At 44.4% G+C, this 16,647-nt stretch overlaps 2 protein-coding genes and 1 non-coding gene across 3 annotated transcripts; 2 read left to right on the forward strand and 1 right to left on the reverse strand.

The window, feature by feature from the left end:
* The first annotated feature begins 223 nt into the window (after window positions 1-223).
* On the forward strand, window positions 224-10,465 carry fam20a (FAM20A golgi associated secretory pathway pseudokinase). The gene is made up of 11 exons (XM_028966958.1): window positions 224-1,152; window positions 2,383-2,576; window positions 2,800-2,850; window positions 5,059-5,137; window positions 5,256-5,348; window positions 6,187-6,302; window positions 6,662-6,842; window positions 7,500-7,609; window positions 7,819-7,900; window positions 7,981-8,040; window positions 8,303-10,465. Exons 1-11 carry the CDS (start codon window positions 815-817, stop codon window positions 8,568-8,570), a joined length of 1,572 nt encoding a protein of 523 aa, XP_028822791.1. The 5' UTR covers window positions 224-814; the 3' UTR covers window positions 8,571-10,465.
* On the reverse strand, window positions 10,038-16,161 carry prkar1ab (protein kinase, cAMP-dependent, regulatory, type I, alpha (tissue specific extinguisher 1) b). The gene is made up of 11 exons (XM_028966959.1): window positions 16,039-16,161; window positions 15,082-15,282; window positions 14,403-14,570; window positions 14,236-14,327; window positions 14,072-14,133; window positions 13,891-13,937; window positions 13,497-13,655; window positions 13,359-13,419; window positions 13,137-13,258; window positions 12,889-12,970; window positions 10,038-12,050 (listed from the first exon to the last, which is right to left on the reverse strand). The coding sequence occupies exons 2-11, from the start codon at window positions 15,253-15,255 to the stop codon at window positions 11,878-11,880; spliced, it is 1,140 nt and encodes a 379-aa protein (XP_028822792.1). The 5' UTR covers window positions 15,256-15,282; window positions 16,039-16,161; the 3' UTR covers window positions 10,038-11,877.
* Window positions 14,774-14,892, forward strand: LOC114785035 (5S ribosomal RNA). Its single transcript, XR_003749007.1, has one exon. It is a non-coding gene; the product is annotated as a 5S ribosomal RNA (ribosomal RNA).
* Window positions 16,162-16,647: the final 486 nt, after the last annotated feature.

A 16,647-nucleotide genomic window follows, 5' to 3' on the forward strand; every position in this document is an offset into this window, starting at 1 on the left:
TTTCTGTCCTGCGAGGTGACAGCAGCGCAGGGACGCTGAATATAGTTGGGCTTTTTCCCAGTCTCGCTCTCTGTTTTCTTGGAAGTAGGGAAATTTACCAAAAAATAAAATAAAACCTGTGAAAATGGCACAGGACATCGGAAACGCGGTGCCGCCGAGGCTCAGCGCACCCGTCTAACCGACAGATGTTCTAGAATACCACATCAGGAGCGACAGATGCAGTCCGGGGACAGGCTCGCTCTACTGTCTGTCCGATTCTTTTTCCTTTTTTTTACATTTGGTTTCCGTATCCTTAATCCTTCCGGAGGGATTCAAATCTGATGCTCATCCTTGAGAAAAGGGAAGAAAGGCGATCTGTTGATGGTTCGAAAAGAGAGAAGTGTACACATTGCGTTTTCGCCTGTGGGCACAGGCACTTGCAATGTGCTAACATGCGAGCGTGTGTGTGTGTGTGTGTGAGACATGGGAAGTGGGAAGGTACAGCTGGAGCGTTGCCCAGGAGCGCTGCGAACGCGCTGCCTCCCAGACAGCAGTGCAGCTCAGACGGCACAGCAGCTCCAGACCACAGCTTGAGTCAGCCGAGCGTACACACACACACACACACACACACACACACACACAAACAAACACACGCACAGAGGAGCGGGGCCAACCAGGTGTGAGGCGTTGGATCCGATTGTGAGGCGGACGTAGTTCACAGAAGGACACGCTTGGAAATGTTCTGGAGGAGAAGGACCCTCTGAGTGGAGGACTCAGCCAGGCAGGAGGACTTCATCCAACGCGCACGGGGACCCGCGTCCCACCGACCCGGGACATGAGACGCGACAGGCTCCTGGTGGCCTCCAGCTTGGCGTTCATCTTGGCGGCGGACGTGTACTTCGTACTGCTGCCCAGGCTGAGGGAGTGGTACCGGCAGCCACAGAGGGACGGCTGCGCTTGCAGGGGGGCCAACGGCAGCGAGAGTGACAGGTCCTCGGAGCCATGGGGCTCCAACGTATCCATAGGCACCCTTGACTCGGGTTCCAAGCTTGAGCGGCTGTTCGCCCACCCCCTCTACAGCATTGGGCTTCCAGAGGTGGGACCAGAAGAGATCCTGCTCCAGTCGGAGGAGCTGATGAGCTACTACAGGAGGAAGGTGTTGCGCTGGGAGAGGTGGGTTATTGAACTCCTTCTCGTTCCACTTTAGGACCCTCCAGAGAACAAAGAACCATGTTATAAGACCTGCGTGTCTGGAGGTGGAAAATCTAGTTTGAAAGTGATTCACTTCTGCAGCAAAGTCGTCACGATCGCTTTTTTTTCCTTAACCCCTTACTCTCAGGAGAGTTTATGTAAAAACGGGAGACCAATCAAAGAAACCCGGACAAAATGTAAAAAAAAGAGGCTTGACAAGCTCGCAGTTTAGAACTTTTTAAAACAGTCGGGCAGAATATGAAATCTGCAGGTTTTGCCGACATACAGTTGCTCTGGTCTGGAGAGGTGACGCCTGGGCTTTCAAATATCGGACAGGTGGGTATGAGATTTACACCGCCCCCGGCGGGAGACTAAATTCTGCCCTCTGTAATTGGTGCCCTAGGGCTTTGTGTGTCTCACAGGGAGAGAAATGCTAAATTGCACAAGATACTAATGTGAGTGTGTGTGGAGCAGTGCGGAGGAGGAAGTAAGGTTATTTCAGCTGTGTGTGTGTGTGTGTGTGTGTGTGTGTGTCAGACTCCTTGTGCAATCCCCTTTACCGCTCTTGCGGTTGCTGCTGATTGCATGGAACTCACACACCAACAGATTAATAACCTGCTCGGGACTTCCTCCCCCTCCCCATCATCTGTCAGTTTACTTAAACCTGACCGAGGGCTGCCCACGCGCCGAAACGCGGCTTCGCCGTCCACCCGAGACTGATTACACACCACCATGTTGCTTCAGGACGAGATCCTGGCCGAGCGTCAGAGCGACGCAATTACTCTAGCTATGTACAAATATTATGAGAGCATTCTATCAGTATTAGTCCGTCATGAATGACCTGATTCAGGTTCAGCGAATTCAGTCAGCTGACATGCATGAATTCCAGGGCGCTTTTAATGAGTGTTTGCTTGTGAGTGTGTTGTTCAGACTGAAATTGGACGCACAAAATTAAAAAAATTATGGCAATTGTCTAAACATTAAGAAATACTTTTAAAAAATTGCTAATTGCAAGACCAGATTTATTTAATTTACTAATATATATATATATATATATATATATATATATATACACACACACACACACATATGTATATATATATGTTTTATGGTTTACATTTTTCAATTTAAAAAACCTTTTTGATATACTGGTTGGCAGTTGGAAAATAATAAAAATCTAAAATAATAAAAAATGATCTCTGTTCTCTCCAGACAACAGAAGTTCTACAGCGTCGCAGCGGCAGTGGCAAATATCTCTGTACATGAACAACGGGTGACATTTGACCCTGGTGCCAGCTGGTTTAAATTCCACTTGGGCATCAACCGCTATGCCCTATATGCGCGAAATGACCCCAACATCGCCCAACTCATCAAGGACATGCAGAATACTCCTGTGATAAGTGCAGGTGATAGAAGTCGTTCCTTATTCTCACATTCGATTTTGCATTTTCATTCAAATCCAATTTTAAGATTCAGGGAAATGGCTGAGGATCCATGTAAGTATTCAATTTCTTAAACAAAATGAGAAAATTATAAAAGACCAGGGTGGAAATTGTGTTTTTAATTGATAATGATTGATTGATTATTAATTGGTAACATTTTAATGTGTGACTATTTTTCTTTTGCCAGATTACACCCAAGATGAGAAGGCGCTGAAAGGGCTCTGTGACTGTTCTCAAGGTAGGTTTATAGTAAAATACAGTCTACAGAGCTGGTCTGAACCGTTAATTCTGAGGTCTCTCCATTGAGCTCACTAAACAAAAAGAAAAAGATCACTTTCCTCACTGAAACACATGGGGATGCTAGCTAAACATGGAGCTAAATTCTTGTCCATTTCAACATATAAGTGAAAATATGGTCAAAATATATAACACACTTGCCTATAAATCAGAAACGCAAAGACACAAGTTTTCATTTGCAACATTCATCAGACGCCCTTATCCAGAGAGACTTACAATCAGTAGTTACAGGGACAGTCCCCCTGGAGACACTCAGGGTTAAGTGTCTTGCACAGGGACACAATGGTAGCAAATGGGGTTCAAACTCTCTGGATAAAGCCATCTGATAAGCGTAGTAACAGTATAAATTGAGCCCGAAACATGTATAGTGTTTTGGACAATTCTGTTTGATGTATTCATATGTACTATTCTAATTGTAATCATTTGAGACTTGTAATCATCAAGACTTCACATGAAATGTAGTTCAGCATTTATAAAAGTAAACTTATTGAATGAAACTACCTGCTGTACTGCAACTGTACCCCAGCAGGGGCGCTAGACCTTTTTGTCCATGTTTTTGTGTCTTTGTACTATGCATAAGGCAAAATCCACAACACTGATTGCCTTACAACCTTGGAACTAGCACATTTATTTATCGAGTTTTAATGCACCTAGTTGCCAATCAGAGTTGAGAATTCTTTTCTTACATTAAAACTGTCCAATTACCAGTTTTAGCTAGCAATAAACTTGGCTATCAACATATGAAGCAGCAGTTACTAGCGTTCTTTGCTATAGTCACTCAGCAGATGCTCTGTCCAGAGCACAGTGCTAAAAAGTGGCACTTTGTGGATGAACACATGATGTGCCAATTGTTGCATTTTAGGCTGAACAGAGTGTGTTCTTGAGCAGTTAACTATATTCGGTCCATTGCACTGGGATTCTGGACAAGATTCCCATTTCTTTCTGGATTCTCGTTTTGCCCTTTCGCATTCAGAGTCAAACAAGCATTCTGTTCCTTCTGTTCCATTCTGTTCTGAAGTATTTGTTTTCATCTGCTTCCAGCACCATAAATTACCATCGGGTTTAATTTAGCATCAGATCCTCATAAGAATTCGTAGCCCGGAGGCGCATGCAGAAGGTTCCGATTGTTTCGAAGGCGGCCATTCCCCGCTGTGAGCCGCGTCTCCGTGAGCTGGCAGCCGGGCCGGTGGTGCGGCCCACTTGTTCGGCGGTGGGCGTAAGCCCCTAACAGCAACAAACATCAGGGCCCGCAAAAAAGCCAATCGCTCCCGAGTGAGGGGAGGCTCCTCCGACAAATTCCAGCATGTGCAGCTCTCCTCCTGCCACATCTCCCTCCAAACAAACAGGCTGTTAAAAACCACAGCTTCAGCAGTCGCTGCCAAGCAAGCAGGGGGAGAAAAAAAGGCAGCTCTCAAAACGCTGCTTTTGCCAATGCAACAGACGATGGCCTCTCTGCTTTCTGCTAATTTAAATGAATAATTTTCTTTTTTTGTGATGCACTGTAAACTTATTTTTGATAAAAGAGCCCAGGCTAGGTCAGTGCGAGGCATTTGGAGATGTGGTTTTGGGGTTCAAGGAGGCCTGCCAAGGCATGCCATGAGTCCCGACAAAGCCATGTGCACACCACTGACTGCGCTACGAGTGAAGCACGGAGCTCGTTACGCAATAAAGAAGAAAACGCAAAAAAAAAACCATCCCACTATAATTAAGCTCAAAAAAAAAAAAAGCCTTAAATTTGGTGAAGATGCAACAGAACTAAAATCTTAGCAGCAGCTGTGTAACATTATGTTGCATCTCACAAATTAAGGTTATTTAAAGGCTGTCTTTGAAGGCAGTCTAAATGCAGTCTAAAGAAATTTATACAGTATACCATTTGCATGATAAATGGTCAGGTGATACATTTCGATTGGAGCAAAATGGAAAATGGATAATGAGGAGGTGAAATGGAGGCTAGACTTTTGGTCGCATCGGCAACGAAAGCAAAGTCTGATGTGTTACTACAATCAACGGAAGAGGAAATACTTTAATTAAGTAGACCGGATATGGAGCAAAAGCAGCTCAGCTGTGCGAATACAACAAAGCATATTTAGCCTATTGAATTTCCGCCCGGCTGAGTCACTACCACATCTGCTCTGTGTCCGGTTCACAGTGGTCAAACCGAGTGGGCATCATCTGAAGCTCGCCCTCAAGTTCCAGGACTTTGGCAAGGCCATGTTTAAACCTATGCGGTAAGGATAACTTCACTCGTAAACAATTGGTCAACACAGTCATCAGTACGTTTGCTGCTTATAATGAGTCAGCAGTAAAACGTGAGTGTGGGTCCATCCTAACCACCCTCTGTCTCAGGCAGGAGAGAAACCAGGAAACCCCTGAGGACTTCTTTTACTTTGTCGACTTCCAGAGGCACAATGCAGAGATCGCTGCTTTTCATTTGGACAGGTGGGCTGTGGCCGGGACACATTACATGTTAACAAGTGGGTGTAGCTGGTAGGCAGTATTCTTCATTGAACGCTGATTGGCTGCTGGAGTTCTGCATGATTGGCAGTTTAGGATTTCTGCTGCTATTGCAGTTGTGGCTGTTGGCCATCCATGCTCAACCAATAGTTCTGGCTGGTTATTGAATGTAATATTCAACAGCGTAACAATAAATCAGTTATGAAACTATACCTTCTCATAACAACCATTCAAAAAGTTGTGTAATTATTGTTAAAGCTTGTGCTTTAAGTTATTTTTCATTCAATTTCTTGCAATTTCATCTTAATATAATGCCATCAGGACACACTTTATTATGTCAGATTCACAGAATCTTGTTGACTGAAGTTGGTAGGGACAGCCTGTGGTTTCCACCATGTCATTTGTGGCTTAGATGAAGACATTTGAGGGCAATGGCGGGCGTCTTGGGATTGGGATTGTAATTAGCCGAGCTGGGGCAACGCATCGGAATCTGCACATCCAACGCACATTGGTGGTTGGGTGAAAGCCGACCAAGGATAAGCATTACTGTGTGTCTTCAAGGCAACTTCAAGACCCAGGCGTTAAATTTCTGTCAAGGAATTTGCGTGTATGTCTATGTTGAATGTGGTGGTAGTAGCCTAGTGGGTAACACACTCGCCTATGAACCAGAAGACCCAGGTTCAAATCCCACTTACTACCATTGTGTCCCTGAGCAAGACACTTAACCCTAAGTTGCTCCAGGGAAACTGTCCCTGTAACTACTGATTTGCTCTGGATAAGGGCGTCTGATAAATGCTGTAAATGTAAATGTAATCCATTTCAGGGTTCTAGATTTCCGGAGAGTTCCGCCAGTGGTTGGGAGATTCGTGAATGTGACAGGAGAAATATTGCAGGCCACTCGTAATGATGACCTTCGGAGTGTCTTCTTCACTTCGCCAGGTTAGTATGTGTGGCCATGGACGATGGCATAGACATGAGGCAATGTTGACAGAGTGTGAAGATGTTGCTATCTTCAATTAAGGCCCTAGTGAGCAATTTTAGCATTATTCTTGCAAGCTTCTACATTCTAGCTCCTGGTTGATAAGTAGGATGTACTGTAGGATAGCGGACTACAAGGAACAGGGTCGGGTCTTGGAGAAATGTGCACGTAAAACATTGTGATAGTTTTCGCTGCATAAATGCTGTTTAAAGAAATGAAAGAAATTGCCTGTAGCAGACAACCTTTGTTACTGCTATTGCCAGTTCTCATCATTTAGGCGCTAAATAGTTTTTTCCCTTCTCAAAAATCTCTCAACCAGCCAACAACACCTGCTTTTTCGCTAAGTGCCTGTACGTATGTAAAACCGAATACGCAGTGTGTGGTCAGCCAGACCTGCTGGAGGGCTCGATGTCAGCCTACCTCCCCGGACTGAGCATCTCCCCCCGAATCTCCATCCCAAACCCCTGGACCCGCTCCTACACCTTTACAGGCCGACAGGAGTAAGTTGACTTGCTGACCCATTGTTTCTGTGGAAGTTGGATGAATACAAATGATTGGAAAAATGTGACAGGAAGTGAGATGAGTGAACATTTACTGGCTCTTTTTATAAAACATATTTAAAGTTAATCAAAATAGCTGGCCGGGTAGTTTGTTCCTCTCCTCTAAAATACAGATAACTAGCAGCCATCCATTCAGGTTCCTGTCTGTTCATTTCTTTAAACCTAGAAGACACAATTAGTGAACACGCCCCGTGCACCAAAGTTGGGCTCTTGGTGTCGGTATGCGTTATAAAATTTCCTTTGGGTGGCGTTTGATGACGCCACTGCATCGTCAGCGCACATTGTGAACAAAGCCCATGGGACTGATATCCGATCCCAGTGACGGCCAGACGTCATTGTACCTGACTGGTTGCATTCTAACCTATGTTTCCTCAATATACAAATGGTGCCTGAAGGAAGAAAAGCACCTTTTGGCTGAAATGAAATATGACACAGACTAACAGCACATAGAAAACTAAGCTTGTTTAAAGCAATGAACCAGTGTTTGCTGGTATAATAACTGCTCTGTTCGTTCAACAGAAGATCACACACTGGCTGTGAATGATAGCACTGGTACGTGATATGTGTGTCCCAATTACAACAATGTCCCCTTCACAGATGGGAGGTCAATCCGTCCTATTGTGACACAGTTAAGAAGATGTACCCATACAATTTGGGCAACAGGCTGCTCAATATTATCGACATGGCCATATTTGACTTCCTCATGGGTAACTAACTTTGACCAGTTTCTTTTTTTAAGGTTTCAGACATTTTATTAGACAATTATTAGAATGTAGTCACATTAAATACATATACCCATCATTTCCCAAAATCCCCCAAAAACTTTAGTGTTACATTCTTATTGTATTAAGAGACATTTTGAGGCCTACAACTCAGATTCTTTTCAGTTTGGTACTGTGTCACCATTCTGTTTCAGGCAACATGGACCGTCACCATTACGAAATCTTCACCAAGTTTGGCGATGCCGGTTTCCTCCTTCACTTTGACAATGCAAGAGGGTGTGTGAGTGTGTGTTAATTATTCATGCTCTGTTCCTTTTGAGTTCTTTTGCTGGAAATTTAAAATGTGTGTTTTTCAGATTTGGAAGACACTCTCATGATGAAATGTCCATCTTGGCCCCTCTGACTCAGTGTTGCATGTGAGTGTAAATCAGAATGGAATGTATGAAAACTGTATTTCTGATCATTGGATATTAGATGGTCCATACTCTGGATTGGATGAGATCATTGGATGTTGTTTCCAACAGCCTGTTGCCTAGGGAACTGGCTATTTATCATCACAGCCATGGCAATGTAATTTGTGCTTTAAAACTCTGGACAGGGTGTGTTGGTTTTTAGTGCTTGACACGCGGGTGTAACGTCTTTCCTTGTTTTGGTTGGATGGGTGTGTTCCTCGGGCAGGATCAAACAGTCCACCCTGCTACGGTTGAGGCTGCTGGCCCGGCCTCAGTACCGGCTCAGTGACGTGATGCGGGAATCCCTGACCCTCGACCCGCTCTGGCCCGTCCTCACCGAGCCTCACCTGCTGGCCCTGGATCGCAGGCTGGGGCGTGTCCTGCGGGCGGTGCAGCGGTGTGTCAAGCGGCTGGGGGAACAGGGGGTAGTGGTGATGGACTTTGTGGAGACGCTGCGAGGTGCCACGCCTCGGCAGACAAAGGAGAGCAGGTGATGGTCGAGGAGGATGAAGAAGAAAAGCACTGGAAGTCATCTGAGTCAAATGAGACAGTCCAAGCACCAATCACGATTTGTTCCAAACCTGCGGCCCCTCTGTAAGGTCTAGACCACATATCCTAAATCTGAGCACTACCGTTGAAGATGTGGCACCGTGGAGAGACCACTAGCATCTTAACATCTGCGGTGTCATCAAATGAAGGCCTGGAACGGAACCCGTTCTGCACTCGGGCCCGGATTTCCAGACCACAAGTGTTTACAGCTTCTTGACGACTGCGAGCGAAGCAAAAATAAAGAGGTCACGGATCCGTGCAGGGCCCTCAGCGGCTCATCTGCGCACAGAAACACTCGCCTCCTTAAAAGCCCGCTGCCGCCGCCGGTTTATGGCTTTGTTTTCCAGACACCTCACTAGCCGGTTGTCTCTTCCAACAAGGTGCTGCAGGGCTTTCATGTGGAGCCGCAGCATGAACAGTCACATGACGCGGGTGGCCCATGCTGTTGCACAGACTTTGTCCAAGCTTGTCCTGAACCGTGGTTCTTCAGACGTGGATTTGAGGTTTTTTTCACAATATGGTATCAGAATGTGTGTGTTTGTGATGGAGGATGACAGTAAATTCAAGATTGCGGAACAAAACTGAACAAAGGCTTGCTTTGTCTTGGAACTCTTGCTTCCTTATAAAGAAGACAGACCAAAAACTGGCCTATTTTATAAGGTGAGACTGGCAGAAAATCCAAAAAGTCTTATTAAATCAAAAGTTTGTACGCCACAGGGAAGATTACACTCCAAATAGGCTTTCACCTATAATAAAATCTTTCACATCCATATTAGGCATTGTACTAGAAAACAGAATTCTAAAAATAAGAAACCTTTCTAAAAAAACGAAGAAATCAGATTGTGTCAATGCAGTGAGAAATGGCCACTTGTTCTTTTGGTTTTAAAACTAGATTATTTATCATAACCATATAAAAGTAGTCAGCTAGTCAGTAAGAAAATATTTTATTTCTCTTCATGACTGTTTTATTAGGATTTGCATTGTGAATAAGATAAGAATTGTATTTCATTGTTAGATTTTATCCTTTTTTGGGCTCTTTTTTTATCATTTAATTATAGAATTTGCCTTGTACTGCCATCTGCTGACCAGATATCTTCTCCACTGCAAGTGTGCTTCATACGCCGAGTACTGATAAAGGGAGATAAGATGCCCAACAAACGTAGCCCATGCTGGTGTAACCGCGAGTCACGACATTAAAACCACAGAAAAGTAAAATGGTCACACTGACTGATCGTGATTAGGACAAATGAGTAACATTTGAATTGGGCAGTGGAGTCCCAAATTTCATTGATGCATGTGACAAGTCACTGTGTCAGAACTGGACCGTGGCAAAATGGAAGAAGACCTGATGACGCCGAATCATGTGGACGTCTGGCCATAATCGGTGTGATACAGAAGCAGTCCTAGGCAGATTCAATAACACAATTTTATTGCTTAAACTGCTGTTTGGAGAAACTATACCAAAAAGGGCTATAGTCTGAGCACACATACAATAAACCAAGCATTGTACAGACATCAGGTATAACAGGGGAGAGAAAAAGAAATTAAACAATGAAAGAAATGGTCTTTTTTTTTTTTTTGTCCTTCAGTTAGATAAACTGCAGGCCACACAAATGTAAAATAAAGTAAAAATCAAACCTTGCCGCTGGTCACGCTAGCGGGAGAGTCCTCTCCTCAGTAACAGAAGCTAAGGCAAACTATGTTCATCAGTTTGGTGCATACAGATGTACACCCCACACGGCCCACTCATCGTCCAGAAACGTTTAAAAATGCAGCAGAACGTGACAGCCAGGGTGGAGGGCCTCCTTTGGCGCCCTTGAACTTCAGCAAACAGCCAAGAGGTGATGGCAGGTCATATGGACAAAACAGCAATTGTGTCGTTATACTATAAATTGTTCAGATGTAAGTATAAACAAAATAATAATAATAATAATATAAGATCGAATTAAGCATCTAATTAGGTTCGCTTCTAATTTAAACTATTTAAGCAAGCTTCGCAAATACAGCACCAGTCTTTTTCTGGTCTTGCTCGCAGCACATATATATTGATGTATGGCATTAACAAAGCAAACACGGATGCTGTTCATAGAAAACACCAGAAAGTACAGAAAGTCAAAATCAGACACGTCTCTTCAGCAATCATTCAGTCAATATAGATTCATTAGTACCGTAGACATTTCTCTCTGGGGTTAGATAAACTGCTCAAACTCAAGCTTATTCTTTGTTTTTATATTTTACACAATACCCACTTTGTAATACCGCTACTAAATGTACAGTAACTTGGTTTGCTGGCAACCAGTTATGGCACTCCTAAGGAAGAATTTACTTTAAAAAAAAAAGGAAACAAACAAAGTAAGAAACAAACCAAAACCAAAAAAAAACATGGAGGTACAGTATTCATAAGATTCATACTTACACCAAATACTGAAAAAAGTTACTCAAGATTTGGTCTCAAACTGTTTATTTTTTTGTTATGGGCGGTGAGACAGTGTTTTTTGCCTCATCTTTTACTACCACCGCAATTCTAGAACTCAAACCAAACGCTAACCAAATAATTCAAAACTTCCCTTAAAAAAAAAAAACGTCTAACTTACGGAAAAAAATCTTACGCAATGCGGTCGGCTGATCTGTAGACATTTAGACGCCTTTGAACAATCAGACCAAGTAAGATCTATATATTTACGCCGTGTACTCTGCAGCAATAAAAGCACTCTCATAAAATGTCCATGTCATAAAGTAACATCGCTTTTCTACATCTAAGGATGTGTTCATGGACCTCTACGTTCATGCCTCAAGGGGCAAACAAAGGGTTAACATTAAGGCTGCAAGTTGTGTGTACGTTATTCCCCCCTTTTTTATTCTTTCAATAGACTTTCTCTCCCTCTCTCAGGTGACACAGTCTCATTTAAACCTGCCTTTTGGTTTCTCACAAAAAAAAAAATCAAGAAAAAGGTGCAGAAATCCCTTCAGCACGTGAAATACTTAAAATCAGAAATTTGATTGTCTACTTGTTGTTAACCTCTTTTAAAAACACTGTTTAATGGAAAAGCAAAAGTCCCAGTGTCACAATCCTTACGAAGCGGGTGCCCAAAAATGATTTTTCAATTCAAGTGTGTAGCTTGTTTCAAAATAGTGACTGCGCAACACAAATAGGTGACGGTGAGCAAATAAAGCAAACGCTGTTGTGGACCCTGTAATATGAGGTTTTTTTCGAGGGAGGGGGGGGGGTGACGACGGGGGACAAGAAGATACTTAGACTGACAACGACACGAAGCTGTTGTACTGTTGGATGTTCCGCTTCAAGATGTCGGAGCAGGGCCCCAGGACTCTTTCGAACCGTGGCCGGTCCAGCTTCACGCACTTCAGCGGGCCTCGAGCGACCACCGTGGCGGCGCGAGGGCGGTTCATTAGCAAGGCAATTTCTCCTGCGATGCAAGAAATAAATCAATTAAATTAAATCAGTAAAGCACAGAAATAATATTCTCCGTTGAAAAACAGCATTCAGTGTCAGCTGTCTGTGTTACGAATCAGCAAATTTAACGGAGCACATGAGGCTGACTTATTTTATACATGCATTTTACAGACCTTTGCAATAAGCCACTTTGTGCTTTTTACTTTACTGCTTTTTTTTTTTTTTTTAAACATTGTCTTTCACTCATTTGCACACCTTCACCCTACCAGTTACACATATTTTATGTTAAAGACGGAAAAGTGTAATATTTGGTTATGTTAGCAATATTTGCATATTGGTTTTCATTGTATACATTTGCAATACCGTGGTCTGTAGCAGTCGCTAAAAGCATTTCACTGCACATCATACCGTGTATGACTATGTATGTGACAAATAAAATTAGAATTTGACCTTGTGGTCTCCAAAAGCATTAGAAAACTGAGATGTTGTTGAATTGAAATGGAACAACATCTACTGTGAGTGTAACTAAATGAACGGCAAACTTTACATACAGGCTTCATCAAAATGTCAACCCCTGGTCTACCACACTGCAGATTCACTGCATCATTTCTGGCAATTTTTGGAAATGACACCCAACCCCTTGAAGCACACAGAGTGAATGACAATGTCCGAACCACACACATCATGTGTCTTGTTCAACAGCAAACAGGTTTGGGCCTTTGTGGCTAATAAAAAAATGCCAGCTAGTCGTTTACGTTCGCTTTATGTATTTACAACGTTTCCTGAAAGTGTTCTCAGAGATACATTATTCCATTTAATGATGTCGCTAGATTTTTGGAAGCCTAACTTACCGAAGTAATCGGAGGGTCCTAACCGCCCAACTTCAACAAATTCTTCATTCTCTGATCGGCGCTGCAGTACAGCTGCACAACCCTTGAAGGAACACGTTTAGGTTTAAAAGTGGAGCAGAACGTGCTCGATAAACACGAAGACGGCAGCAACGACAGGTAACAGGACCTGCATAAAGAATGAACGTCTTAAGCTGTGCTTACCGAATCCTACAGTCCCAGCCCGTCAAGGGTAACCAACTCATCCTTACCTCTAGTATGATGAAGAATTCATCTCCTGGTTCCCCCTGGACAACAATCTTCTGTCCGTCTTCAAATTGAACGGGTTCCAGGGCGTCGGCCACAGTCAGCCGCTCCCACTTATCCAGGGATTCTGGTTGGACAGGGACATGTAAAAAAAAAAAAATCAAGCAAAGCAAAAAAAACAAAAAAACAATAATAAACCTCTAAATGAAAGTAAAAGGCCCACTCACCTAAAATGGACACTTTGCTAAGGAACTCTTCGTACATCTTCCTCTTCCTCAAAGTACTCCCCTGAGAGAGGAGAAGGTGTCACACAAAAGAAGCCACTACGCTACTAGCAGTATGAACTGCTTGTGAGCGTTGCTCACCATCAGTATCCTCCTGTAGCTGTCACGGTCAATGCCCCACAGCTTGACATTGGTCTTGGCTCGGACCGTGGCGGCCCTTGGGGTGCCGTAGATCAGGGCCAGCTCTCCAAAGCTGCCCCCCTCCCCGATGCTGGTGACCCACTCACTGTTCACATACACCTATCAAACCGGAGTGGACGAAAGGGCTTAAAAGGACTGGTTCAGAAATAATAATTAACATTTTTTTCCTAAAGCCCATATATTCTTAGTGAGTATAAAAAAAAACTGCCACTCCATTTCATATGTAGTCCTCCCATGTCCATTATTTTATGAATTCCAACAGCTGCAATACCTAACGCGTCTCATTCCTGCTCTGTGAATTAAAAGGATGTAATGTTACTGCCAGTTGACTCACATCCATTTCCCCCTGATCGATGACGTAGAAGTTGTCACCCTCATCACCTGCATGAAAGCAAAGACTTAAACATAACCCAATTCAATGTAATTAAAAAACCCAATATAAAAAATAAATCAATTTATCACAATAAAAAAAAAAAAAAAAAAAACAGGATAACAAAATATCAGAAGCAACGCACCTTGCTGAATAACTATTTCTCCTGCAATGTATGTGACGGGGAACATGGCATCAAAGATGTCACTGAGGGGGGTGGAAAGGCACAGTGTTCAAAAGACCAAAAAAATCCACAGGATCACCAATAACATGCAGCGTTTAATCCAGACACCCAAACAAGGATCATACCTCCTTTCGTTATCGTCCAGATGTGAGAACAGCACATTCTTTTCTATAGCCTTAGCCAGGGCCGCCATCGTTTTGTAGTCTTTGGGTATGACCTTCAAAAAAAAAAAAGATCAAGTCAGCAGTCGCTACAGTCTGCCGCAGGTATTTATTAATGAGCGAAGACGCACTTTGCGCACGTAGGAGGCCGCGTCCTCTTCCGTGTAGACCTCGGCGCTGATGGCGCCCCGTCGCCTGCGGCCCTTCACAACAGGGTTCATGGGCGGGGACACCTCATCCTCCCGAGAGTCCGAGCGGGAGCTGGCCTTCTGCTGATTCTGGATCTGCTTGGCTTCCTCCTTGATAATTAAAATGAAAATTTATTGAAAAAGCACCAGGTGAGGTGCGTTCATACTTGGGGTGGTAGTGGCCTAACGGGTGTCACACTCGCCTATGAACCAGAAGTCCCAGGTTCAAACCCCACTTACTACCATCGTGTCCCTGAGCAAGACGATTAACCATGACCGTCCATGTAAGGCGTCGTGTAAAACGGTCGCATACGGCTTACGGCCATACCAGCTGAAGAACGCCCGATCTCGTCTGATCTCGGAAGCTAAGAAGGCTTGGGCCTGGTTAGTACTTGGATGGGAGACTGCCTGGGAATACCAGGTGCTGTAAGCTTTAACTGGGGCAGTGGTGGCCTAGCGGTTAAGGAAGCGACCCCGTAATCAGAAGGTTCCCGGTTCGAATCCCGATCTGCCAAGGTACCACTGAGGTGCCACTGAGCAAAGCAGAGGACAAATTTCACTGTGTGCACCGTGTGCTGTGCTGCTGTGTATCACGTGTGACAATCACTTCACTTTAGCATACCTTCTCCAGCCTCTCGAAGTACTCCTGCAAGAAGGCCATGGGCCGTTCCGGCCTGGAGGTGCACAGCTGCACGATGCAGTCCTTCAGCAGCTGCTGGATGTTGTGACGCTGCACATACATCTCACACTCGCGCAGGCTGTTCTCCTCCTCGCTGCTGCCAGTGCCCGATGCCATGGTGCCCTGTAACGTTTGACCTCTGACCTTGGGTTAAAAAAAAAAAAAACATGTTTGATATTTTGGTCATTTTACTATGCAAACTAGTGACAAAGTTCACAAAAGTCTAACTGGAAAAATAAAATATTGGTTGACGTGACTGGGTCGGCTCTATAATAATCCGTTTATTGGGATCACAGGCTGATGTGGAGCGGAGCACAGATTCGCTTTTGGTTTTAAATATGCAGATCTACAAACCGTACCTACTCCTAAAACATTTGTAATCTTCTGCAGATCTTTACACAGCCTTGGTTCCTGCACTTAAATAGTCATTCAAGCGTTGGAGCCCAAGTTTTTTTTTTTTTTATCATCTAAATAACTGAAAGTGTATATGTGAATCATGCACAGATTCGATTTTTCCGGGCTGCATGTGAAAAGAAAGTGGTCAAAGCCGCGAGGGCTCTGGAGTATCCAGCTCCGCTGCATGCCAGCGTCATATCTGCCCATCAGCATCCACATCGTGGCCCGTTTACGTGAAAACAACTCCGCACATTTGAGCGATGGCTTTATTTGCTGCGCCTTCGCGGGAAATACGCAGATCGCAGACATTGTTACGTTTCGTGACCGCTGACAGGCGGGCTGCGAAGGGATCGTGTTGACGGCGGAGCGAAAAAACAACACGGGCCGCGCAGTCTAGGGACGCCATCTTGATCGGTGAAATAAACAAACGACCGGACGGGGCGAGAAGCGACGTCCTCCAACACGCGCCGCGACGTCAGCGCGGAGACGACGGCGGCTCCTTACCGGACACCTCGAACCGGACGCGGCCGCGGTGTGCGTCTAATCTCCGGTGCTGCGGGCCGTCGCGAATTCCGGGCTCTCTCGCTGCTCCGCGCTTGGACGGCTGCCCTACCGGAAACCAGCCGCAGCCAATCAGAGGGCACGAGTGACGTCAATGCGCCCCGTTCTGACAGGGAAGCGGTAACCCCGGGCAACCTTAAAGAGACGGCGGCGCCGTGAAACCATTGGATTTACGGGAGGATTAACTCCAAACGCCTCATGTTTCATCAGAATCACATGATATTAAACTGAGGACACGTTTAACAATATAATATACAGCTTTCTGCTGACGTTCTAATCAATAGTGGAAATAAATAAAGGCTTTTCCTCTTCGCAACAACAACTCTGAAATAGTTCAGGAAGGGACTATTTTAAATGAAAGGAACATCTTGATGTGTAGCGGTGTGCCAGGAGAACTGGGGGTTGTTCTCTCCCAACTCTGTAAACTGAATAATGATGTCATACAAGACGGCACACGACGAACAATTGCTTTGTTTTGCTGCTCGGAGAACTATACACACACCATGTCACTGTTTCATGAAAATACGGAAACCGTTAAAGCAAACCAATATT

This window comes from Denticeps clupeoides, chromosome 2, assembly GCF_900700375.1.
Source record: "Denticeps clupeoides chromosome 2, fDenClu1.1, whole genome shotgun sequence".
Lineage (NCBI taxonomy): Eukaryota > Metazoa > Chordata > Actinopteri > Clupeiformes > Denticipitidae > Denticeps > Denticeps clupeoides.

What these genes read in the sequence shown, in the direction of transcription:
- fam20a (XM_028966958.1), top strand. Translation starts at nt 815, where the DNA reads ATGAGACGCGACAGGCTCCTGGTGGCCTCCAGCTTGGCGTTCATCTTG. An exon ending in GCCATGTTTAAACCTATGCG is followed by an intron (nt 5,138 to 5,255) that starts GTAAGGATAACT and finishes CCTCTGTCTCAG; the next exon opens with GCAGGAGAGAAACCAGGAAA. An exon ending in CATATTTGACTTCCTCATGG is followed by an intron (nt 7,610 to 7,818) that starts GTAACTAACTTT and finishes ATTCTGTTTCAG; the next exon opens with GCAACATGGACCGTCACCAT.
- prkar1ab (XM_028966959.1), bottom strand. Translation starts at nt 15,255, where the DNA reads ATGGCATCGGGCACTGGCAGCAGCGAGGAGGAGAACAGCCTGCGCGAG. An exon ending in AGAAATAGTTATTCAGCAAG is followed by an intron (nt 13,938 to 14,071) that starts GTGCGTTGCTTC and finishes GCTTTCATGCAG; the next exon opens with GTGATGAGGGTGACAACTTC. An exon ending in TAGCAAAGTGTCCATTTTAG is followed by an intron (nt 13,259 to 13,358) that starts GTGAGTGGGCCT and finishes CTGTCCAACCAG; the next exon opens with AATCCCTGGATAAGTGGGAG.